Source organism: Carcharhinus amblyrhynchos, chromosome 2 (assembly GCF_965287045.1).
Source record: "Carcharhinus amblyrhynchos chromosome 2, sCarAmb.v2.hapA, whole genome shotgun sequence".
Lineage (NCBI taxonomy): Eukaryota > Metazoa > Chordata > Chondrichthyes > Carcharhiniformes > Carcharhinidae > Carcharhinus > Carcharhinus amblyrhynchos.
The window spans coordinates 78,107,848-78,133,868 of NC_137325.1; the positions used below are offsets into that span (position 1 = coordinate 78,107,848).

A 26,021-nucleotide genomic window follows, 5' to 3' on the forward strand; every position below is an offset into this window, starting at 1 on the left:
CCCAACATATTATACCCACTAATCCTTCTAGCCTACACATCCCTGGATACTAAGGGGCAATTTCTTAGTATGGCCAATCAACCTAACCTGCACATCTTTGGACTGTGGGAGGAAACCAGAGTACCCAGAGGAAACCCACACAGACATGAGGAGAATGTGCAAACTCCACACAGACAGTGATCCGAGCCAGGAATCAAACCCAGGACCCTGTGATACCCTTAACCTGCTTTGGCACCCAGGAGCCATTCTTTGCTGCCTCTGAACTCTGTCCAATGGTGGCATACCCAATTCATGTTAACTCCCAAAACCCCAACCCCCAGAATGAAAATCTGAATGTTCAAGACACTTCATCCCAAATTGGGTTTGCAGATTAGGCCATTTTCCTGACTCTACACTTTGTGTTTGGGAGTGAAAATTTGGCCTTTGGTCTCATTTGCAGCACTTGCTTTTTGTCTTTGCCTTTTTTGTTCTTCATCTTCCCTTACCCCAATTGCTGCCTGTCTCTGTCAACTTTTTGCTCGTCTCCTTCTTTCCTGACTGTGTGAAATTTGTCACTTTTCCATACCAAGTAAAAATGTGTAGTGTTGCAGAACTTGAATGAAACAAATAAAGAGAAGATACAAATTAAATCTGAAAGAAAATCAGGAATTTATAGTGGGAATATGTTGCATTCTTGCAATGTATGGTTAAAATTGGTTAAATCATGGCTGAGTTAAGTGTCAGCAGGGCAGTGTAGGCAAGACAGTAGGATCCTCTGCTAAGAGACCAAAGCCACCCCGGTTGGAGGTGATTAGATGTCAACATCCTTACGTAAGAACGAGAACCCAAATAGGTTAGTAAGATTTTTAAACCTTTAGACCTTAAGGCACTGACAGAACTACCAGCATTAAGTTAAATTATTTTTAAAACAGGCTTATGAGCTAACAAGAAAGCAGTTTACATACATGAGATGCAGTAAGAGATTTAAACAATTATGATTATTATTACATGCTAATATTTTGAATGTATTAATGTATTTTTAAGGTATAGTATTCATTTTAGCGAAGAGCAATTTGCTACGAAGCATCATGGTGTGAGAAGTAATGTAATTTTTAAGGCTGCAAGAGCTAACAGTAACGAGTTCAGCAGCATACAGAAAGGGGGAGGCACATGAAAGACAGTTGACTGGGTTGCACGGGACAGATAACCGCAGTGATGAGATTAAGCGCAGAATGGGAGTTGAGAGAGTGTTAATTGAAGGAATGACACAGTACAAGCCATTTACAGTGTTTAAAGCCAGATAAGGGGGAATAACACAATACAAGCCATTACAGTGTTTAAAGTTAACAAGGTTAACAGCCAAATAAGGGGGAATAACACAATACAAGCCATCACAATGTAAAAAAAACAGTATAAAATGTGCTGCAAATCTATGTAAGGTGTGCGCACCAGCCCACCCGATCTTGCAAGATTGTATAATAAACTGTGATCGAACGAGACAGCCCGTGGTCGTCTAAGTCTACAATCGGGAGAAAAGGGGAATATATCGGGAGGGCTACCGGCTGGGGAATTTGCCCCTGGCGCTCCGAACTCGACTGGTGGAAACCTAACGGTGTCAACGAAACCAAGAGTTGTCTGGTGGCTGCCACGCTAGCGGGTATCTGGCGGATACGGCCGGTAACGAAACTAACAATGGTAAAAGGCATTAGGGCAAAGCTACATTCTAAGAGAATGTTTAGACCTTGAGAATATGCAAGATTTATTGGTAAAGTTTCGGATGGAGAGAACTTTTAAAACACGTGATCACATTTCATGAATAGGGTTTATTCATAGTTCAGAAAAAATGGATGCATGTCCAGTCATGGAATCATGTGTTAATCTGGTTTGGCAGGGAACCCATGGGAATGTTCATGTAAACTTTGGGCTAGCATCTAAAGTTACTAGACAATGTGGAAAACAGGGTCAGCCAAGCCAAGAGATAGCTTCTGGATTCTACAGACTAATAAAATGCAATTACACCAGAAGGTAAGATGCAATTGGCTAAGGAATATGACAGGTTTTATTGTTATTTTATGTATATTGAAGATGATTAATTTAATGAAAGGAGGGAGTAATTGATAAGAAAAACTATAATTGATTTGTTTTGAATGATACATGTCAGATTTCGTTGGAGAGGTCTAGCTGTTCTAAGTCAAAGCTGCCCTGAACCTTTGATGGTCTCCCAGCGGCTGCAGGTCCAATAAAAGTTACGTCTTTAAACTGAGAGACTGGCTTTGAGTCTTGTGTTGTCTGAAGTTTAGGCAGTACCGGCTACCTTAGATACCCTTGTGACACACCATTTGGTCCAAGTTATCATCCCATCAAATTTAACAGAGATTGACCTCAGTACCTTGGGGGAGTTTACCAGCAAAGAAATAGACATATTACTTTTGTATAATGTAGATTTTCTCCTCATAGAATGTATGTTAATACTTCCTGTAATGTTCTGCCAAGTTTCTAATTGATAAATATGGGAACAAAAATGTAAAAGGATAGGGAACAAGTGGATAACTTGTTCAGGGATTTAGTACAATAGCAACCAGTTGAAAGAAAATCAGGGATTTATAGTGGGAATATGTTGCATTCTTGCAATGTTTGGTTAAAGTTGGTTAAGTCATGTTCTGTTCTATAAGATGCCAATTGTTTGTATCCTCAATGACTTTTTGAAAATCTCTCACTTCATAGCAAATCCGGATAGGTTTCTTTGGATGCCTTATATTTGTTGATGTGAGGATCGTTGGCAAGACCAATATTTCTTGTCCATCCTTAATTGCTCTTGATAAGGTGATTGCAAGCTGCAGTCATTTTAATATTATTAGCGAGCCCAGGATGCAATAGTGTGTGGGCTTAATGGCCTCACCAGCAGGAATCACACACAGTCTCCAGCGACAGGGACCTGACATGCTGGCCTCACAGGTGGGATAGGAAGCCATTGAAATTCCCCCAGGTGGTTGGGTCTAGTGCTGTACTCTGCTAGTCTGGCACCCTGGTAGTGCCAACCAGGTAGCACCAAGGGGCAAGGAAGGCAGACATGGGATTGTGTACTATGCATTAGGGATCGCCAGGGGGTGGGGCGATTGTGGTGTGCAATAATCTCCCACTACACTGTGCACTCTTGTACACACACAGTACACTGGGAGGTCAGGGTGCATACGCAATAGCATACTCTAGCAGACTTTAGCTGGCCTCCTGGAATGAATAGTCTCCATCCACTTCTTCTACTGTCAAGAATCACACTTTGCCTTACTTTTTTTTCTAAGCATTAAGATAACATATAGGTGCTTTCCTAAAAAATGGGTGCTATTTTCTCCCAGTACTTAGAACTATTTTGGTAAGATCAGTCCCCCTTTCCCCCAAGTCTTGACTTCTGCAAACTGAGCTTTTATTCTCTTGACATAAAACTCCTCCTCCTTGGCTTACTTGTTAACCCTTTTCCATGAAGTAATAAGAACATAACAACAAGGAGCCTTATCCGCCATTCAATAAGATGATGGCGGATCTTTTTCTGGACTCAGCTCCACTTATCTGTCCACCCACCATAACCCTTAATTTCATTACTATTCAAAAATTTATCTATCCTTGCCTTAAAAGCATTCAGTGAGGTAGCCTCAACTGCTTCACTGGGCAGGGCATTCCACAGATTCACAACCCTTTGGGTGAAGAATTTCCTCCTCAAGTCAGTCCCAAATCTGTTCCCCCTTATTTTGAGGCTATGCCCCCTAGTTCTAGTTTCACCTGCGAGTGGAAACAATTTCTCAGCTTCTATCTTAGCTATTCACTTCATAAATCTTTTATGTTTATATAAGATCACTCCTCATTCTTCTGAATTCCAATGAGTCATTCTTCATAAGACAACCCGCTCAACTCTGAAATCAACCTAGTGAATCTCCTCTGCACCCCTTCCAGTGCCAATGTATCCTTTCTCAAGAGACCAAAACTGTACACAGTACTGTAGGTGTGGCCTCACCAGCACCTTATACAGCTGCAACACAACCTCCCTGTTTTTAAACTCCATCCCTCTAGCAATGAAGGACAAAATTCCATTTGCCTTCTTAATTACCTGCTGCACCTGCAAACTAACTTTTTGTGATTCTTGCACAAGGACATCCAGGTCCCTCCGCACAGCAGCATGCTGCAATGTTTTACCATTTAAATAATAATCCATTTTGCTGTTATTCCTACCAAAATAGATGACCTAATTATCAACATTATACTCCATACTCCATCTGCCCGACCCTCACCCACTCCCTTAGACCATCTATATCCCTTTGCAGACTTTCAGCGTTCTCTGCATACTTTGCTGTGCCATCATCTTAGTGTCATCTGCGAATTTTGACACATTACACTTGGTCCCCAATTCCAAATCATCTATGTAAATCGTGAACAATTGCAGTCCCAAACTGATCCATGAGGCACAACATGAGTCACTGATCACCAACCAGAAAAACACCCACTTGCCCCCAGTAGCTAATTAACTTACAATTACCCACAAATACTCCTTGACCATTAACTGTTGTCAAAATGAACACCAAGCCTGAATTAAATTTAGCTTAAAAATGTTGGTGCATATACTTAACGAAGTTCCTTACCAAATTAATAATATATTCATGATTATTGTAATCAATTATTTACTGGCATATCATTCAACAAAACTGATTTGCATAATTTATCAAGATTACATGCATTATTGTTAACTTTATTTAGATGGAAATATTTATATAAAATTAGGCCTATAATTTTGATAGTTGTACAGAAGAACTGATTCAATATTGAGGAATTAATTACTATTGTGAAGCACATTTATTAAATATTGTGAAAATCAATTTCTGTCCAGTTTATCACGGTAAAAGCAAATGGGCTTGTCGTTAAATATTGCCACATATAGGAAAACTACACTTCAAATTTTCATACTTTATTACATCTAAAGAGACAAAATACATAGAAAGCAGGAATAACAGGTACAGTTTCCCAACGTTAAGTGCAGTTATTGTTGGTAGTCACCAAATTATTTCTTGTGATGAGGATCATCTTGATTACTGAATTGGAAATTAGGTTTTGTGGTTTCCTGCATCAACTCATATAACTGTCCAATCTGTTCTTCACGAAAGTAATTTAGCTTATTTGCTGTCAGATCAGTTCCAAAGTGGGCATTCTGTGTAGCTTGTGCCTGTAGGAGATCTGCATATGCCTGAGCAAAGACAAAATAGAGTGCACATTACAGGTCTATAGCTTAAAATGAAAAATGCTCATTACTAACGTGCATAAAGATATTTTTTGAAACAGGCTGAGATTGAAAACACCAACCACACTTATCAAGACCCACACAAATCCATTAGAAACTGGTTTCTCCATAAAGAAGTTAACATAGCTTCCTGTAAAAGACTGCATTTATTAACTTTCATAAAGGAAATCTACTATTAATATTTTATTTTATTTGGATATTGGCAGCAAGTACCTTGTTCATACTACATGTATGAACTCTTGGTTTAAGTTGTATTTTCAATTTGACATTTTATAGTAAATAAAATTACATCAGCTAATAAGTTATTTTTCTAACTGCTGTAAGGAAATGTTATATTAAATTGATATTTCTGAAAAAAACGTTTATTTAAATTTAAATTACTATCACATTGCTGATGGACAGAATTAATTCAAAGTTAAATCATTTTTGTTTAGATTTGTATCAATCAAGAGTAGAAGTTCAGGAATTCCTTTATTCTTGTAAGGATGAAGGATAAGTATGGCAAGTTTTGGGAACCTTGGATAACAAAAAAAATTAACCCAATCAAAGAGAAAAAGGAAGCATTTGTCAAGTCTAGGAGGCTGGGAACACATGAAGCAAATGTGAAGTACAAAGAAAGTAGAAAGAAATTTAAGCAAGAAGTAAGGAGAGCTAAAAGGGGTCATGAAAAATCATTGGCCAGCAGGATTAAGGAAAACCCCAAGACTTTTTATACATATATAAAAGAACAAGAAGGTAAGCAGGGAGAGGGTTGGACCAGGGGGAAGGAATCTATGCACGCAGCCAGAGGAAATGAGCAAGGTATCAAATGAATACTTTGTGTCAATATTCACCAAAGAGAAGAACTTGGTGGATGATGAATCTGGGAAAGGGTGTGTAAATAGTCTGAGTCATGTTGAGATCAACAAGATGGTGGTATTGGGGTTCTTCAGAAACATTAAGGTAGACAAGTCCCCAGGGCCTGATGGGATATATCCCAAAATACTGAGAGAGGCAAGGGAGAAAATTTTGAACACAGAACATAAAAAAAACTACAGCACCAGCAGGCCCTTCAGCCCACAAGTTGTGTTGAACATATTCCTATCTGCTAGGCTTACCTATAACCCTCTATCTTATTAAGTTCCATGTACTTATCTAAAAGTCTCTCAAAAGACCTTATCGAATCTGCCTCCACCCACCACCGCCGGCAGCCGATTCCACGCACCCACCACCCTCTGAGTGAGAAACTTACCCCTGACATCTCCTCTGTACCTACTCCCCAACAGCCTAAACCTGTGTCCTCTTGTGGCAGCCATTTCAGCCCTGGGAAAAAAGCCTCTGAGAATCCACACGATCAATACCTCTCAACATCTTATACACCTCTATCAGGTCACCTCTTATCCTTCATCTCTCTAAGGAGAAGAGATCAAACTCTCTCAACCTATCCTCATAAGGCATGCCACCTAATCCAGGCAACATCCTTGTAAATCTCCTCTACACCCTTTCTATAGCTTCCATATCCTTCCTGTAATGAGGCGACCAGAACTGAGCACAGTACTCCAAGTGGGGTCAAGGCTGCTGCCGTGAGAGAAATCTTTGTATCCTCACTGACTACAGGGGAGGTTCTAGAGGATTGAAGAATAGCCAATGTTGTTCCTTTATTTACAAAGGGTAGGAAGAATAATTCAGGTAATTACAGGCCGGTGAGGCTTACATCAGTGGTAGAGAAATTATTGGACAGGATTCTTCGAGATAGGATTTACTCCCACTTGGAAATAAGTGGATGGATTAGCAAGGGGCAACATGGTTTTGTGAAGGGGAGGTCATGTCTCACTAACTTGATTGAGTTTTTCAAGGAAGTGAGGAAGATGATTGATGAGGGTAGAGCAGTGGATGTTATCTACATGGACTTAAGTAAGGCCTTTGACAAGGTCCTTCATGGCAGACTGGTGGAGAAGGTAAAGTCACATGGGATCAGAGCTGACCTGGCAAGGTGGATACAGAACTGGCTCAGTCATAGAAGACAGAGGGTTGCAGTGGAAGGAAGTGTTTCTGAATGCAGGGCTGTGACAAGTGGCACTCCTCAGGGATCACTGCAAGGATCTTTGCTATTTGTAATATACAAAGAACAAAGAACAGCAAAGGAAACAGGACCTTCGGTCCTACAAGCCCGCACTGCCATTTTATCATTCAGTGAGTGCCCTCTTCTACCTATGACTTTTGTCTATGCCTACTGGACGCCACAATAAAGGTGTGCAAATTTAGCGAATTATATCCAGATTGAGGGACGCCTAAGTTAGGGACAATTTGTTAACACCAATCAGCCTAAGAGCACGTTTCTGGGGTGTGGGAGGAAACCGGAGCACCCGGAGAAAACCCAAGCAAGCATGGGGAGAATGTGCAAACTCCCACAGACACCGGCCCAAATCCATGTATCTGCACAGCAAACAATGATAGTCACCAAGCTGGCAAGTTGCCCGTCAGCTGGTCCAGTTTAAGTGTACACTAACGACGTGAAGCACTAGGCAACTCTCGAAGCAATATCCAAGAGCAGCCCTTGCACGACACACTGTGTGTATGCCCTTTGTTGGGCAACAAGGCAGACTGAATCACGTGTGGATGTAAAAAAAAGACATCAATAAACATACACAGTTTATACAGATATATATATATATATATATATAAAAATGATTTGGAGGAAAACGTAACTGGTTTGATTAGTAAGTTTGCGGACGACACAAAGGTTGGTGGATTTGCAGATAGAAATGAGGACCAAAGGATACAGCAGGATATAAATCGGTTGGAGGCTTGGACCAAGACATGGCAGATTGAGTTTAATCTGGACAAATGTTACGTAACACATTTTGGAAGATCTAATTCAAAGAGGAAAGAAACAGTAAGTGGCAGAACGCTTAAAGAGTATTGATAGGCAAAGGGATCTGGGTGTACAGATACACAGGTCACAGAGTGGCAACGCAGGTGGAAAAGGTAATCAAGAAGGCATACAGCATGCTTGCCTTCATCGGCCGGGCCACTGAGTTTAAAAATTGGCAAGTCATGTTGCAGCTTTATAGAACCTTAGTTAGGCCGCACTTGGAATATAGTGTTCAATTCTGGTCACAATACTACCAGAAAAATGCAGAAGCTTTGGAGAGGGTACAGAAAAGATTTACCAGGATGTTGCCTAGTATGGAGGGCGTTAGCTTTGAGGAGAGGTTGGAGAAACTTGGTTTGTTCTCACTGGAACAATGGAGGTTGAGGAATGATCTGATAGAAATCTACAAGATTATAAGGGGCATGGACAGAGTGGACAGTCAGAGGCTTTTTCCCAGGGTGGAAGAGTCAATTACTAAGACACAGATTTAACGTCTGAGGGGCAAGGTTTAAAGGAGATATGCGAGGCAGGTGTTTTTTTTTTACACAGAGGGTAGCGGGTGCCTGGAACTTGCTGCCGGAGAAGGTAGTGGAAGCAGATACGCTAGTGAGTTTGAAGAGGCGTTTGGACACATACATGAAAAGGATGGGAATAGAGGGATATGGTCCCCAGAAGGGTAGGGGGCTTTAGTTAAGTCAGGCAGCATGGTTGGTGCAGGTTTGGAAAGCCTAAAAGCCTGTTCCTGTGCTGTAATTTTCTTTGCTCTTTTTGTACTTTGAATCTGAATGGTTTCTGAGTACAGTTAGAGAAAGATAACTAAATACAGATATTGGAAACAAAGACCCAACAGCCTTGTCTTGACATCGACTGAAGGAGAAAATAAAGATTAAAACGAGAGGAAGAAGAAAAATCAGATGGATGAATAACAGTGAAATGTGAACTCTGGGAAGTTTGAAGAAAACCAGAGAACATGATGCTAATATGGCCATGGTTAAAATGACCAAGTGAACAATTTTGTTCTGATGAAAGTTGTATCTTAAATGTTCTAATTTCCAATGTTTTCACAAACTTATCCCAAAATTTCATTGTAATCTAGTTTATAAAAAGGTATGAAAGTGATTTAAATAGCTATTAAAACCACCTATTCAGGAAATTAACCACAGATAACAACTTGAGTATAGCACCAATTAACAGACAAGCACACACAAAACAATCTTAATTACCAGTTCATCTGGTCTCCCATACATTTTCAGAGAGCACTAAAGTTTTTCCAAAGACAACTTTTTAATAAGGCTTTGATTTGTGGAAAATTTGCCTCAAATACAAAAGACTGATATATGAAGGCCAGAAATATTGGAAGGCAAGGCTAGCTCCAGAGAGATTGGGGCATAATCTTTAAAGGGCAGACTGATCAGTACTGAAACTGAACCCCCAACGCATCCAATCATTGGAGGTTTTTCCCCAAATCCCCTTCCACTCACATAATCATCAGGGGCTCTCTTCCTCCCCCAACCAATGGGAAACGATTGATGATCTCCACCCCCTCCTGGAAATCACCCCCATCCCCTGGCAGATCACCCTCGCCCAGCCTGCTCTGATCGCTAGCCTCCCTCCATCCCCAAATGATCCCAATGCAGAGCAGCAGTAGGACACCCACTCCCACTGATCACCCCCTAGGCCCTGCTGCCAGCAGGCATCATGCCCTTGGCTCTACCACATGCCCCTGTGCATGGGCACTTTGCGTCTGGGTCAGTGCCAGGGCACAGGCTGGCACTGCCACAGTGATGTGGATGTGCCGGCGTTGGACTGGGGTAAACACAGTAAAAAGTCTGACAATACCAGGTTTAAGTCCAAACGATTTACATAAGAACATAAGAAATAGGAGCAGGAGTAGGCCATCTAGACCTTCGAGCCTGCCCTGCCATTCAATAAGATCATGGCTGATCTGTCGCTGCTCAGTTCCACCTTCCCGCCCTCTCCCCATAACCCTTAATCCCCTCTCTTATCAAAAACCCATCAACCCGCGTCTTAAAAATATTTAGCGAGGCAGCCTCCACCACTTCAACGGGCAGAGAATTCCAGAGATTCACCACCCTTTGAGTGAAGAAGTTCCTCCTCAACTCCGTTCTAAACCGCACCCCCTTTATCTTGAGGCTGTGCCCCCTAGTCCTACTGTCTTTTTTGAGCGGGAAGAGTCTCTCCACCTCTATCCTATCCATCCCATTCATCATCTTATACGTCTCAATGAGATCTCCCCTCATTCTTCTAAACTCCAACGAGTACAAGCCTAGTTTATTCAGCCTCTCCTCATAGCTCAACCCCCTCAACTCCGTTATCAGCCTAGTAAACCTCCTCTGCACTCCCTCCAAGGCCAAAATATCTTTGCGCAGGTGCGGCGCCCAAAACTGCACACAGTACTCCAGCTGCGGCCTCACCAATGCCCTATACAGCTGCAGCAAGACCTCCCTACTTTTATATTCAATCCCCCTCGCTATGAAGGCCAGCATCCCATTCGCCTTCCTGACCACCTGCTGCACCTGCAAGCTGGGTTTTTGCGACTCATGCACAAGGACCCCGAGGTCCCTCTGCACCGTCACCTGCTGCAGTTTTTCGCCCCGTAAGTAATAGTCCTTCCTACCATTATTCCTACCAAAGTGGACCACCTCACACTTGCCAACATTAAATTCCATTTGCCATTTCCTGGCCCATTCGCCCAGCCTATCTAGATCCTTCTGCAGACTCTCCACACCCTCCGCACAATTTGCCGTTCCCCCAATCTTGGTGTCATCAGCAAATTTCGACACCCTACACTCGGTTCCCTCCTCCAGATCATCTATATAAATGGTAAAAAGCTGAGGCCCCAGCACCGACCCCTGGGGCACTCCACTAGTCACCATCCGCCAATCCGAATAGCACCCGTTGACCCCCACTCTCTGCCTCCTATTTGACAACCAATCCTCTATCCACGCTAACACCCTACCCCCAACTCCATGTCCCTCGACCTTCTGCAATAACCTCTTGTGAGGTACTTTGTCAAATGCCTTCTGAAAATCCAGAAAGACCACATCCACCGGCTCTCCTCTATCCACCGCCCTAGACACATCCTCATAGAACTCCAGTAAATTTGTCAGACTTTTATTTGATAGTACACTCACTAGCTTTAGGGTTAGTCCCTTCGTCAGGTGAATGGAGTGTTCTGGCCTCAGACAGAGCATATAAAGCACAGACAGTTTACAGATTACTGATTAGAATGCAGATCTTTACACCTAACCTGCTGTTCAAGTTTTAAAGTGGCCGACAATGTGAGTGGAAGGAGCACTGATCACAGGTTAAAGAGATGTGTACTGTCTCCAGGCAGTACAGTAAGTGAGGTTTTGCAAACCCAGGCAAGTCACGGGGGTTACAGATAGTGCGACATGAACCCAAGATCCTTGTTGAGACCGTCCTCATGTGTGCGCAACTTGGCTATCAGTCTCTGCTCAGCGACTCTGCGCTGTCGTGTGTCGTGAAGGCCGCCTTGGAGAATGCTTACCCGAAGGTCAGAGGCTGAATGCCCGTGACCACTGAAGTGTTTGCCAACAGGAAGGGAACAGTCTTGCCTGGTGATTGTCGAGCGATGTTCATTCATCTGTTGTCGTAGCGTCTTCATGTACCATGCTTCGGGACATCCTTTCTTGCAACGTATCAGGTAGACAACATTGGCTGAGTTGCAAGAGTTTTTACTGTTACCTGGTGGATGGTATTCTCACGTGTGATGATGTCATTCGTGTCGATGATCTGGCATGTCTTGCAGAGGTTGCAGTGGCAGGGTTGTGTGGTATTGTAAGAACATAAGAAATAGGAGCAGGAGTAGGCCATCTAGCCTGCCCCGCCATTCAATAAGACCATGGCTGATCTGAAGTGATTCAGTTCCACTTTCCCGCTTTCTCCCCATAACCCTTAATTCCCTTGCCTACCAAAAACCTATCTACCCGTGTCTTAAATATATTTAGCGAGGTAGCCTCCACCACTTCAACGGGCAGAGAATTCCAGAGATTCACCACCCTTTGAGTGAAGAAGTTCCACCTCAACTCCGTTCTAAACTGCCGCCCCCCCCCCCCCCCCCCCCCCCCACTTACCTTGAGGCTGTGCCCTCTAGTCCTGCTCTCCTTTCTCAGTGGGAAGAATCTCTCTATCTCTACCCTATCCATCCCCTTCATTATCTTATACGTCTCTTCAAGATCCCCCCTCATCCTTCTAAACTCCAATGAGTACAAACCCAGTCTATTCAGCCTCTCTTCATAGCTCAACCCCCTCATCTCCGGTATCAGCCTAGTGAACCTCCTCTGCACTCCCTCCAAGGCCAAAATATCCTTGCGCAAGTGCGACGACCAAAACTGCACACAGTACTCGAGCTGCAGCCTCACCAGTGCCCTGTACAGTTGCAGCAAGACCTCCCTGCTTTTATATTCAATCCGCCTCGCTATAAAGGCCAGCATCCCATTTGCCTTCCTGATCACCTGCTGCACCTGCAGGCTGGGTTTTTGTGACTCATGCACAAGGACCCCCACGTCCCTCTGCACCATAGCATGCTGCAGCTTTTCGCCTTTTAAATAGTAATCCCTCCTACTATTATTCCTGCCAAAGTGGATAACCTCACACTTGCTAACATTGTACTCCATCTGCCAGGTCCTCGCCCACTCGCTTAGCCTATCTAGATCCCTCTGCAGACTTTCCACACCCTCCGTACAATTTGCTTTTCCACTCATCTTTGTGTCATCAGCAAATTTCAATACCCTACACTCAGCCCCCTCCTCCAGATCATCTATATAAATGGTAAATAGCTGAGGCCCCAGCACCGATCCCTGGGGCACTCCACTAGTCACCAACCACCAATCCGAATACCACCCATTAATACCAACTCTCTGCCTCCTATTAGACAGCCAATCCTCTATCCACGCTCTCAAGACCAACCGCAACATTGTCATCAAACCAGCAGACAAAGGAGGGGCCATCATCATACTGAACACAACAGATTACTGTAAAGAAGTATACCGACAACTAAACAATGAGGAACACTACAGACAGTTACCCACAGATCCGACCAAAGAACACACTCGTCAACTCAACAATCTGATCAAGACCTTTGATCCAGACCTTCAGAGCACCCTCCGTGCTCTCATTCCACGTACTCACCGCGTTGGAGATCTCTACTGCCTCCCAAAGATACACAAGGCAAACACACCTGGCCACCCCATCATATCAGGCAATGGGACTCTGTGAGAACCTCTCCAGCTACATTGAGGGCATCCTGAAACCCACTGTACAAAGAACCCCCAGCTTTTGTCGCGACACTATGGACATCCTACAGAAACTCAGCACACATGGAGCAGTTGAACCAGGGACACTCCTCGTCACAATGGATGTCTCGGCACTCTACATCAACATTCCCCACAATGATGGCATTGCTGCGACTGCCTCAGTAGTCAATGCCGACAACTGCCAGTTTCCAGATGCAATTTTACAACTCATCCGCTTTATCCTGGACCACAACATCTTCACCTTCAACAACCAGTTTTTCATCCAGACACATGGAACAGCTATGGGGACCAAATTCGCACCTCAATATGCCAACATCTTCATGCACAGGTTCGAACAAGACTTCTTCACCGCACAGAATCTTCAACCGATGCTATACACTAGATACATCGATGACATTTTCCTCCTTTGGCCTCATGGAGAACAATCACTGAAACACCTATATGAGGACATCAGCAAGTTCCATCCCACCATCAGACTCACCATGGACTATTCCCCAGAATCAGCTGCATTCTTGGACACACGCATCTCCATCAAGGACGGTCACCCCAGCACCTCACTGTACCGCAAGCCCACAGACAATCTTACAATGCTCCACTTCTCCAGCTTCCACCCTAAACATGTTAAAGAAGCCATCCCCTATGGACAAGCCCTCCATATACACAGGATTTGCTCAGATGAGGAAGATCGTGACAGACACCTCCGGACACTGAAAGATGCCCTCATAAGAGCAGGATAAGGCGCTCGACTCATAGATCGACAGTTCCGATGAGCCACAGCAAAAAACCGCACCGATCTCCTCAGAAGACAAACATGGGACACGGTGGACAGAGTACCCTTCGTCTACCAGTACTTCCCCGGAGTGGAGAAGCTACGACATCTTCTCCAGAGTCTTCATTGATGTAGACGAACATCTCGTCAGGGCCATCCCCACACCCCCACTTCTTGCTTTCAGACAACCATTCAACCTCAAACAGACCATTGTTTGCAGCAAACTACCCAGCCTTCAGGAGAACAGTGACCACAATACCACACAACCCTGCCACAGCAACTTCTGCAAGACATGCCGGATCATCGGCACAGATGACATCATCACACGTGAGAATACCATCCACCAGGTACACGGTAAATACTCTTGCAACTCGGCCAACGTTGTCTACCTGATACGTTGCAAGAAAGGATGTTCCGAAGCATGGTACGTTGGGGAGACCATGCAGATGCTACGACAACAGATGAATGAACATCGCTCGACAATCACCAGGCAAGACTGTTCCCTTCCTGTTGGCGAACACTTCAGTGGTCACGGGCATTCAGCCTCTGACCTTCGGGTAAGCATTCTCCAAGGCGGCCTTCATGACACACGACAGCGCAGAGTCGCTGAGCAGAGACTGATAGCCAAGTTCTGCACACGAGGACAGTCTCAACAAGGATCTTGGGTTCATGTCGCACTATCTGTAACCCCCGTGACTTGCCTGGGTTTGCAAAACCTCACTTATTGTACTGTTTGGAGACAATACACATCTCTTTAACCTGTGATCAGTGCTTCTTCCACTCACATTGTCGGCCACTTCAAGACTTGAACAGCAGGTTAGGTGTAAAGATTCGCATTCTAGTCAGTAATCGGTAAACTGTCTGTGCTTTATACGCTCTGTCTGAGGCCAGAACTCTCCATTCACCTGACAAAGGGACTAACCTGAAAGCTAGTGAGTGTACTATCAAATAAATCGGTTGGACTTAAACCTGTTGTTGTCAGGCTTTTTACTGCCAGGGTGCCCATGCCCTTGGGGGTCCCCAATTGCTGCCCCTTCACTCCAAGCAGGGTTGGGCTGCTAGTTCCCCGAAAGCGGGGAGTGAAATTGTACTGGCAGGATGGGAAATGCTAACAGGTCCAGAGACTTCAGTCCTCGCCTGACAAACACATTTAAAATAAGATTAAAAATACATTATAAAATGACTTATCTGCTGTTCCCGTCAGTTTCCAGCATGGTCCCGACTGCGCCGGATATCTAGCGCTGGGGGATGTGCAGGGATCAGGAACGCATACGCAAATCCCGCAAATTGACCGACACATGATACTCCCGGCCCGCCCCACTAAAAAATTAGGAGGGGAAAGATGAAATTGTTTTTTTAAACAAAGCCCCCTTTTTTCCCAAAAAAAAATTTCATCTTTCCCCTCCTCTTGCAATACAGTTCTGCCTTCAAAAGGCAGGATTCGCCATGTTCCTAGATAACTACCAACTCATGGCCAATTCCACTTTTCCAATATATGCTGTGCACATACAGTTTTACAAATAATTTCGAGTAGGAGAGATGGGTGAGGAGAGTGCACATATCAAACACAATATGCCTTTGTAAGGCGCATTCATTAGGTAAAAACATAAAAACATAAAAACACAAAAACATAAGAACATAAAAACATAAGAACTAGGAGCAGGAGTAGGCCATGTGGCCCCTCAAGCCTGCTCTGCCATTCAATAATTTCATGGCTGATCTTTTTGTGGACTCAGCTCCACTTACTCACATGTTCACCATTACCCTTAATTCCTTTACTGTTCAGAAAATTACCTATCCTTGCCTTAAAAACATTGAATGAGGTAGCCTCAACCGCTTCATTGGGCAAGGAATTCCACAGATTCACAACCCTTTGTGTGAAGAAGCTCCTCCTCAACTCAGTCCTAAATTTGCTTCCCCTTAGTTTAAGGCTATGCCCCCTAGTTCTAGTTTCACCCGTCAGTGGAAATAACTTCCCTGCTTCTATCCTATCTATTCTCTTCATAATCTTATATGTCTCTGTAAGAACTCCCCTCATTCTTCTGAATTCCAATGAGAAACTGAGTCTTCTACTCAGTCTCTCCTCATAAGCCAACTCTCTCAACTCTGGAATCAACCTAGTGAATCTCCTCTGCATCCCCTCCAGTGTCAGTACATCCTTTCTAAAGTAAGGAGATCAAAACTGTACACAGTACTCTAGGTGTGGCCTCACCAGCACCTTATACAGTTGCAACATAATCTCACTGTTTTTAAACTCCATCCCTCTAGCAATGAAGGACAAAATTCTATTTGCCTTCTTAATTACTTGCTGCACCTGCAAACCAACTCCTTGAGATTCCTGCACAAGGCCACCAAGTCCTCTGCACAACAGCATGCTGCAATTTTTTACCATTTAAATAATAGTCCATTTTGCTGTTATTCCTACCAAAATGGATGACCTCACATTTACCAACATTGTACTCCATTGGCCAGACCCTTGCCTGCTCACTTAGATCATCTATATCCTTTTGCAGACTTTCAGCGTCCTCTGCACACTTTGCTCTTCCACCCATCTTAGTGACATGTGCGAATTCTGACACACTATACTTGGTCCCCAACTCCAAATCATCCATGTAAATTGTAAACAATTGCAGTCCCAAGGCACACCACTAGTCACTGATCACCAACCAGAAAAACACCCATTTATCCCCGCTCTTTGCTTTCTGTTAACCAATCCTCTATCCATGCTAATAATATAACACTGTGCACCTTTATCTTATGTAGCAATCTTTGGTGTGGCACCTTGTCAAATGCCTTCTGGAAATCCAGATACACCACATCCACAGGTTCCCCATTGTCCACTACACATGTAATGTTCTCAAAGAATTCCACGAAATTACTCAAACATGACCTGTCGTTCATGAACCCATGCTGCATCTTACTAATGGGACAATCTATATCCAGATGTCTCATTATTTCTTCCTTGATGATAGATTCAAGCATTTTCCCTCCTACAGAAGTTAAGCTAACAGGCCTACAGTTACCTGCCTTTTGTCTACCTCTTCTTTTAAACAGTGGCGTCACATTTGCTGTTTTCCAACCTGAAGGAACTACCCCAGAGTCCAGGGAATTTTGGTAAATTACCACTAATGCATTTGCTATTTCTCCTGCCATCTCTTTTAGTACCCTGGGATGCATTCCATGAAGACCGGAGACTTTTCCACCTTTAGCCCCATTAACTTGTCCAGCACTACCTCTTACGTGATAATGATAGTTTCTAGGTTCTTACCTGCCAAAGCCTTCCTGCCATCAATTTTTGGCATGTTATTTGTGTTTTCCACTGTGAAGACCGACACAAAATATCTGGTCAATGCCTCAGCCATTTTCTTATTTCCAGTTATTACATCCTCCTTATCGTCCTCTAAAGATAGAATGTTTACTTTTGCCACTCTTTTTTGTTTTATATATTTGTAAAAACTTTTGCTATCTGTTTTTATATTCTGAGCTAGTTTACTCTCGTAATACATCTTACCTTTCTTTATAGCTTTTTCCGTGGCTTTCTGCTGACCTTTAAAGATGTCCAAATCTTCTAGGTTCTCACTAATCTTTGCCACTTCGTATGCATTTTCTTTCAATTTGATACCCTCCTTTATTTCCTTAGATATCCAGGGCTGATTATCTCTTTTTCTACAGTCCTTCCTTATCACTGGTATATATTTTTTCTGAGCACTGTGAAAGATCGCTTTGAAAGTCCTCCACTGTTCCTCAATTGTCCCACCATGAAGTTTTTGATCCCAGTCTACTTTAGCCAACTCCTCCCTCGTCCCATTGTAGTCTACTTTGTTTAAGCACAAGACACTGGAATTGGGTTTTACCTTCTCATGCTCCATCTGTATTTTAAATTCAACCATTCTGTGATTGCTTCTTCCAAGAGGATCCTTAACTGCAAAATCATTAATTTTTCCCATCTCATTACACAGGACCAGATCTAGAATAGCATGCTCCCTTGTCGATTCCATTACATACTGTTCAAGGAAGCTATCGCGGATACATTCTAATGAACTCCTCCTCAAGGCTGCCTTGATCGGCCTGGTTTGACCAATTAATATGTAGATTAAAATCCCCCATGATAATTGCTGTACTATTTTTACATGCATCAGTTATTTCTTTGTTTATTAGCAACATTGCTGCTCAGGCCTATCAAGGAACCTAATTCTTGTTTGGAATACCCAATGCTGTGAGTTGCGCCTCATTGCCCTTTGCTGCATCCCTGTGCACCCGGAGACTGCCTGTGCTGATGGGATTGCTGGTCTCCCTATTGTTCCTCCATTCTTTCCCTGCCAAACCATACAGTTCCACCAAATGGGCAACAGCAGAGTATGCCCTGCTGGGATAAGTGGTGGCTCCTGTGAATCTTCTCCCAGCCTAATTATTGGTAGAGGATTTATAAGACTTTGAGATTCTCTCCTTTGGCAGCATTGCAGGCAGTTGCAACTGAGGGGAAGCAGAGGTCAGGGAAAAAAATTAAAAGAGCAAAATACTGTTATCCGAAAGTCAGAATACTGCCAAATGGCAGTCATTTCTCTTCCGTAGATGACTTTACACGACAAAAAAAAAGAAACAAGAAAGAATGCCATTGCAATGTCAAATCAATGATAGTGAATTAAATTGGCAGTAAATGGTTTGCAGACATGACATCAGATTAATTTATAGTCAAGCATTCATAACATGCTGCTAGTTATTATAGTAACCTAATTTGAGAATATAGTAATGCATCATCCAGCACCATTAAAATTATAAATTTTCCAATTCTCAATTTATAAATTCTGGAGTTGAAGTGGATTATCTATGGTCCTGAGTGTGACAGGATTTAATCTACAGATGGAATTGAGTTTTCTGTTTAAATTGATTATGATAACTAATGTCAACTGTGCATGCCTACAAACAAAAATATTTGCTATAGTTCAAACAAATCAAGAGTTTCCTAATTTTAAAAATGGAAGCAGTAGTTCTAGATGAGTTCCCACTGCCAAAATGCAATTGCAGATTGATTTGTGGATTAGATACAATAGTCACTCCGGTACTGATAGAACAAGCAGTCATAATTAGTCAAGAGATTTCAGAGGTCAATTAAAAGCTATACAATATAACCAAAATATCAATTTTGGGCAAGCACTCCGATCAACAATACCCAGGGAAAATCCAAGGAGCCATGTCAGGAAAGCAAGGTGTGTTCGGACTTCATGTACTTGCCTAGGATGTTCCTCCCTTTATACCTTTGAAGGAACTCAGACCTGCAAAATCTGGCATAACGCCGTTAAGGGCTTCCAAAGCTTCAAATATTTAGTACAATAGGGAATGACTCCCAGAAAGGACCAATTACCTTTCCTTCACACATTAATCTCAACTCTAAATCCTCCTCCACATTTCAGACAGGACAGGGCTAAAATAGTGGGATCATGCACTGTTTGCTCCACTCCTGCCACCGTCCATCGACTAGGCTTGTACAACAAGTAAATGAATGTATAATTAGCATTAAAAAGTTGTGACCTGATAACATCACTAGCACTGCGATTTAAACTCAATAGTAAGCTTAGGGGTCACCCAACAGCTGATCTAAGATAGGGGGTGCTGACAGGCATGCTAAGTGCTAAAAATCTGTGTTTAGTACTTCTTGGAGCATTTCTTAAGATTATTACCCCAATGTGCACCCAGTCCCATAGGCCACGGCTCCAATTACCTGGTATGCTCCATGCCCATAATATTCTGACTCATCCACTCCTTTCTCTCCCAGTTCCAATGATGGGCCCAATTGGATAGCCTTGTAGAATTGAATGTAGTAATGTAAAAACTCAACCTATCAGTTTTCAAAACCTGTCCTGGAGAAAGGGAGAGAGAGAATAGGAGTGCTGACCCCTTTCAAGTACCACTCATTAAACTACAGGTCAACTAAATTCTCCTGAACACATTTGGCCAGATGTTCAGGGCAAACTGATTTTACAAGGAAGCTTTAGGCCGCCCATTTGCACATGCAAAGAGGCTAATTCCTATATTAATTATTTGCTCTGAATGCCTTTTTCTTTCTTTACCACTATGTGCATGGGCAGCATTCCTCTCATTTGTAATGATAATAAAAAAATGATGTGGTTATCGTTGATATTTGCTATACTCATTTGTCATATTGCATGCTAAGATCTCGTTTTGCTGCATGTGAACACAGCAGTATATCCGCAATATTGGTGTTAAAGCACAGTAACAGAGTAACAAAAGTGAAAAGCAAAAAGCAGCAAGACAATTTAGCCTCACTCACTGGCAGCATCTGACTCACGAATCCAAACTTGAACTCATAATCTAAAACAACACATCAGTGCAGTACTAGAGCACTGAATTGCATTGTTATTGGTGTCATCACTTCAATGAAACCTTAAGCTGTGTGTCTGCTCATTCAGGTGGATATAAAAAATCCAATGGCACTATTTGATGACCTGCACTTTTATCTGGTGTTCGGGCCCAGATTCTTTTAAACCAGTACCAAATGAAAAGGATTGACCGGTCATTTATCTAAATTGTAGTTTGTGGATTAGTGATATGTACGGATTGACTACCATATATGCCTACAAAACTAATTCACTGAAGATACTTTGGTACATCCAGGGGATGTGAAGAAGTGTTATATGTATATAAGTCTATTTACACAAAAAGTAAACTCACTTCCAAATGTTGGGGCTTGATACCTTTCCCAAATTCACTGAGTCAGGAAGACTTTGTGGACCTTTGAAATGGCAAGCAGGACTTGAACGCTGAAATAGTGCTCTGATTTGCCAGCAGGCAAAAGGCAGAATCCATTAGGGGTTCATTGGAGAGAAACCCTAACACAACAGGGCCATTTGAACTCCATACCGAGTTCAAATATATCCCATTTTCATTGGTTCAATAGCTTTGACCTGCAGCATGGGAGTCATGAATTGAACAACAGATCCACAGAATCTCTACAGTGCAGAAGGAGGCTATTTGACCCAATGAACCTGCACCAACAACAATCCCATCCAGGCCTGACCCCATGACCTCACGTATTTACCCTGCTAATCCCCCTAACACTAATAAGCAATCCACCCAACATGCATATCTTTGGAGTGTGGGAGGAAACCCACGCAGATGTAGGGAGAACATGCAAACTCCACACATACAATAATCTGAGGCTGGAATTGAACCTGGGTCCCTGGTGCTATGAGGTAGCAGTACTAACCAGTGGCAATTGTTATTATGGCAATAGCATATGCAATAGCCATAATATAAGCTAATATGTACAAGGTGACCCTTCTTGAATTTTTCACTTCCATCTTTGGTTGGTTTCAGGACGAATTCACCTTATGTATTTCAAACTTGTTCAAAGTTACAGAAGTTGCCAAACTAATATCTGGCAATATTTCAATGAGTTAGATATGATAGTGAGTAGGAAGAACAAACAATATAGAAATAGAAAGCAGAAAAAATGAAAGTGCATTCTCTTTGTGGTGCTGAAATCGCTAAGGCAAGTTGAGAGAAATTTACAAATCTTGGTGTACTGACTACTAAATTTGGCTAACCAGTATAGATTAGCTATCAACAAGACCAATATTGAATTACATAACTAAAACAATCTATAGGGTTAGAGTGAGTAATGAGCCAACACTATTAGTTTTCAGGTCAAACACACCCTGATTATTATATTCAGGTCCGATCAACAACATCCCAAAACTTGAAAGGAGCTTTATTAGATTAAATTAATCTGATAACAAATGAGAAATAAGAGCTATTACAATACAGAAACTGCAAGCTTTCTCCCCCATCTTGGGGATCTGAATCAGTGGCATGCTTTCAGAAACCTGAAATTTTCAGTTTGGAAAGGTAGAGCTTGACAGGTGTTCTGGAGATATCCAACAATACTACCAACTTGTATTTAAAATAATCTTTAACAGAGTAACATATTCCAAGACTGCTTCAAAGGAGCAATTGTCAAATAAAGTTTGATATTGAGGCACTTCATGGAACATTTTACCCCATGCCAGCTCTCTGCAAGTGCAGCTCAGCTAGTCTCTCTCCATCACCTCACCATCCCCAATGCCTTTTTCCTCATAACTCTAATTTTCTTTTCTCTTCAGATTCTTATACAATTCACTTTTGAAAGTCATGATTTCCACTACACTCCTAGCCAGTACATCTCAGATCCTAATGACGCAGCACGTAAAAATGTTTTTCCCCGTGTTATCTTGGATTCTTTTGCCATTCACCTTAAATTGGTGTCTGTGTTACTGCTGTTCACATCTCAGCAACTGGAAAGTCTTCCGTAACATAAGAACATAAGAAATAGGAGCAGGAGTAGGCCATCTGGCCCTTCGAACCTGCCCCGCCATTCAATAAGATCATGGCTGATCTGTCGTGGCTCAGTTCCACTTTCCCGCCCTCTCCCCATAACCCTTAATCCCCTCTCTTATCAAAAACCCATCAACCTGCTTCTTACAAATATTTAGCGAGGCAGCCTCCACCACTTCAACGGGCAGAGAATTCCAGAGATTCACCACCCTTTGAGTGAAGAAGTTCCTCCTCAACTCCGTTCTAAACCGCCCCCCCCTTTATCTTGAGGCTGTGCCCCCTAGTCCTACTGTCTTTTTTGAGCGGGAAGAGTCTCTCCACCTCTATCCTATCCATCCCATTCATCATCTTATATGTCTCAATGCGATCTCCCCTCATTCTTCTAAACTCTAACGAGTACAAGCGTAGTTTATTCAGCGTCTCCTCATAGCTCAACCCCCTTAACTCCGGTATCAGCCGAGTAAACCTCCTCTGCACTCCCTCCAAGGCCAAAATATCTTTGCGCAGGTGCGGCACTCAAAACTGCACACAGTACTCCAGCTGCGGCCTCACCAATGCCCTATACAGCTGCAGCAAGACCTCCCTACTTTTATATTCAATCCCCCTCGCTATGAAGGCCAGCATCCCATTCGCCAAAGAAATAGGAGCAGGCGTAGGCCATCTAGCCCTTCGAGCCTGCCCCGCCATTCAATAAGATCATGGCTGATCTGAAGTGGATCAGTTCCACTTACCCGCCTGCTCCCCATAACCCTTAATTCCCTTGTCTATCAGAAATCTATCTACCCCTGACTTAAACATATTCAACGAGGTAGCCTCCACCACTTCAATGGGCAGAGAATTCCAGAGATTCACCACCCTCTGAGAGAAGAAGCTCTTCTTCAACTCTGTTCTGAACTGCAGCTCACCTCCCCCCCGCTTACTTTGAGGCTGTGCCCTCTAGTTCTGGTTTCCTTTCTAAGTGGAAAGAATCTCTCTACCTCGACCCTATTAAGCCCCTTCATTATCTTGTAAGTCTCTATAAGATCCCCCCTCAGCCTTCTAAACTCCAACGAGTACAGGCCCAGTCTATTTAATCTCTCCTCATAAGCCAACCCCCTCATCTCCAGTATCAGCCTGATGAACCTTCTCTGCACTCCCTCCAAGGCCAATACATCCTTTCACAAATAAGGGGACCAAAACCGCACACAGTACTCCAGTTGGGGCCTCACCAGTGCCTTGCAGCAAGACCTCCCTGCTTTTATATTCTATCCCCCTCGCGATAAAGGCCAACATTCCATTTGCCTTCTTGATCACCTGCAGACTGAGTTTTTGTGATTCGTGCACAAGGACCCTCAGGTCCCTCTGCACATGCTGCAACTTTTCACCATTTAAATAATATTCCATCCTACTATTATTTCTTCCAAAGTGGATAACCTCACATTTACTAACGTTATACTCCATCTGCCAGGTCCTCGCCCACTCACTCACTATCCAGATCTCTCTGCAGACTTTCCGCATCCTCCATGCAATTCACTTTTCCACTCATCTTCGTGTCATCAGCAAATTTTGTTACCCTACACTCAGCCCCCTCCTCCAAATCGTCTAACAATCCTAATTTGTATCTTATGGACAGGCTTGCAGAAAATCATGTGCTAAGGTGCTTGCAACATTGTTCCTTATCTTTGATCTGCTCTTTCAGTATCAATATTTATATAAATGGTCCAGTTTATTTTCAGGCCAATGGTGATCCCCGGTATCTTGTTGGTAGGAAAGTCAACCGTACCGGTTGCTGTCAAGGGATAATGGTTAATTTATTTTTTGTTGGGTTTGGTTATTGCCTGGCATTTGTGTGGCATGAATGTTACCAAGCCACCTAAGATCTTTTAAAGACAAAGTATTATGTATCCCTGCTGCCCACTTTCCATTTAATAATTCTGCTTTTACTGACAGAAGTTGCATCTGAAGGCAATACAAACGCTAAGAGTTTGTATTCTGGGGAATCACCAGTGCAAAGCAAAGTTTGCCATTTCACAAATGCTCAGTGTACTGTACTGTTATTAATTTTAAATAAAACGGAGTGTAGTAATAGGACAAAAATCAAATAGAAAATGACAAACATTGCCGTACTACAAATCTCCATAAATTTTAGCTTATTGTAATATTTATATTTTTCTGTTACTGATTTCATTTTTCTCTCTTTGCTCTAGAAGGTAATTATTCACACTGGGTTACATTTCATTGGTGACAGTTGTTATCCATGGATTGCTCTTGTAGTTGTGGGGGTTCCTGTTCAACTGTGGGGCTATTACAGTGTTACACAGTCAAATCTGTTCCTCTTGTACCATACTGCCCAGGAATGCATGCCATTCTGGACTGAGGGTGAATGTCAATTAGGCATGGGGCATGTAATTTGTCCCTCCCTCACCTCCCCAATCCCTTATCCAATAATAGCAGTCAGCTCTAGAATTTCTTCTCTAAGCCTTATCATCGTTCTACCTTTATCTCCTTTATGGTGCTCCTTAACACCTATTTGAAGAAGTTTTAGGTCACCTGTCCTAATATCTCCTATGTGACTGTACGTCAAATTTTGTTTTACTATCTTTCTGTGAAGCATCTTGGGGTGTCTAGCTGTGAGTGGAGTGCCATTTAAATGCCAGTTGTTTTTCTGTCCTTTCTACTGCTCAGTTAAAATTGGCAAACTAAGTACAAATCAGTCTGTGCATCTGAGGACATAGAGAAACAAATCAAAGATGACAGTTTTAAAATCAAAGCAAGCCAATAGATAGACAGCAGGTTTTTGGATGAGCTCAAGTTGGGCTCCCATTCTGCAAAGAAAGCCCTGGAATAGTCAAGTCTAGAGAAGACAAAATCACAAGAAGGGCTTCAGCAGTAATCTCAAGCATGGGCAGAGTTAGGCAATATTATGAGAGAGAAGTAAGCAGTCTTGGTGATGAAGAGGATATGAGGTTCAAAATTCAGCTCAGGGTCAGATAAGATGACAAAGTTGCAAAGCACTTTGGTTCTGTTTTAAATAGAGGCTATGGAAAGGAATGAAGTTTTAGGTTAGGGAGCAGAGATTGTGACAAGGAATAAAGACAATGACTTCTGTTTTCCTAATGTTATACTGGAAGAGATTTCTGTTCATACCTTACCAGATGTTGGAAAATCAGCGTGACAAATCAGAAGCAATGAAGGAGTCGAGAATAGTAGTAGCAAGTAGAGCTGGGTGTTTAACTATACATGTAGTACAAGATTATTAAGGATATACAAAACTAATCCAGAATGTTATTTCAGATGAGATTGACAAAGTAGTGCAAGGCACATATATACAAATTAAATGTACTAAAAGATAACCATGACCAAAAGATATTCTTTATTCAGAGTTATAGAGCAGTGCAGACAAAAAAATCTTGGAACTGCTGAAGAAACAATTAGATACAATCGGAAGTGGGTATTAGATTTCCTCTGGATAGATTCTCAAGGGCAACTAGGGATGGCAACAAATGCTGGTCAGCCAGCGATGCCCAT

The 26,021-nt window shown here is 42.6% G+C and overlaps 1 protein-coding gene across 1 annotated transcript in view; it reads right to left on the reverse strand.

Annotated features, from left to right (window-relative positions):
• Positions 1 to 4,914: 4,914 nt before the first annotated feature.
• The window catches only part of sdhaf3 (succinate dehydrogenase complex assembly factor 3), a 44,317-nt gene continuing 23,210 nt past the window's right edge, over positions 4,915 to 26,021 (reverse strand). Inside the window, exon 2 of the mRNA XM_080207789.1 lies at positions 4,915 to 5,206. Within this exon, the coding sequence (XP_080063915.1) occupies positions 5,024 to 5,206 (183 nt within the window). The 3' untranslated portion in view covers positions 4,915 to 5,023. The remainder of the gene's footprint in view (positions 5,207 to 26,021) is intronic.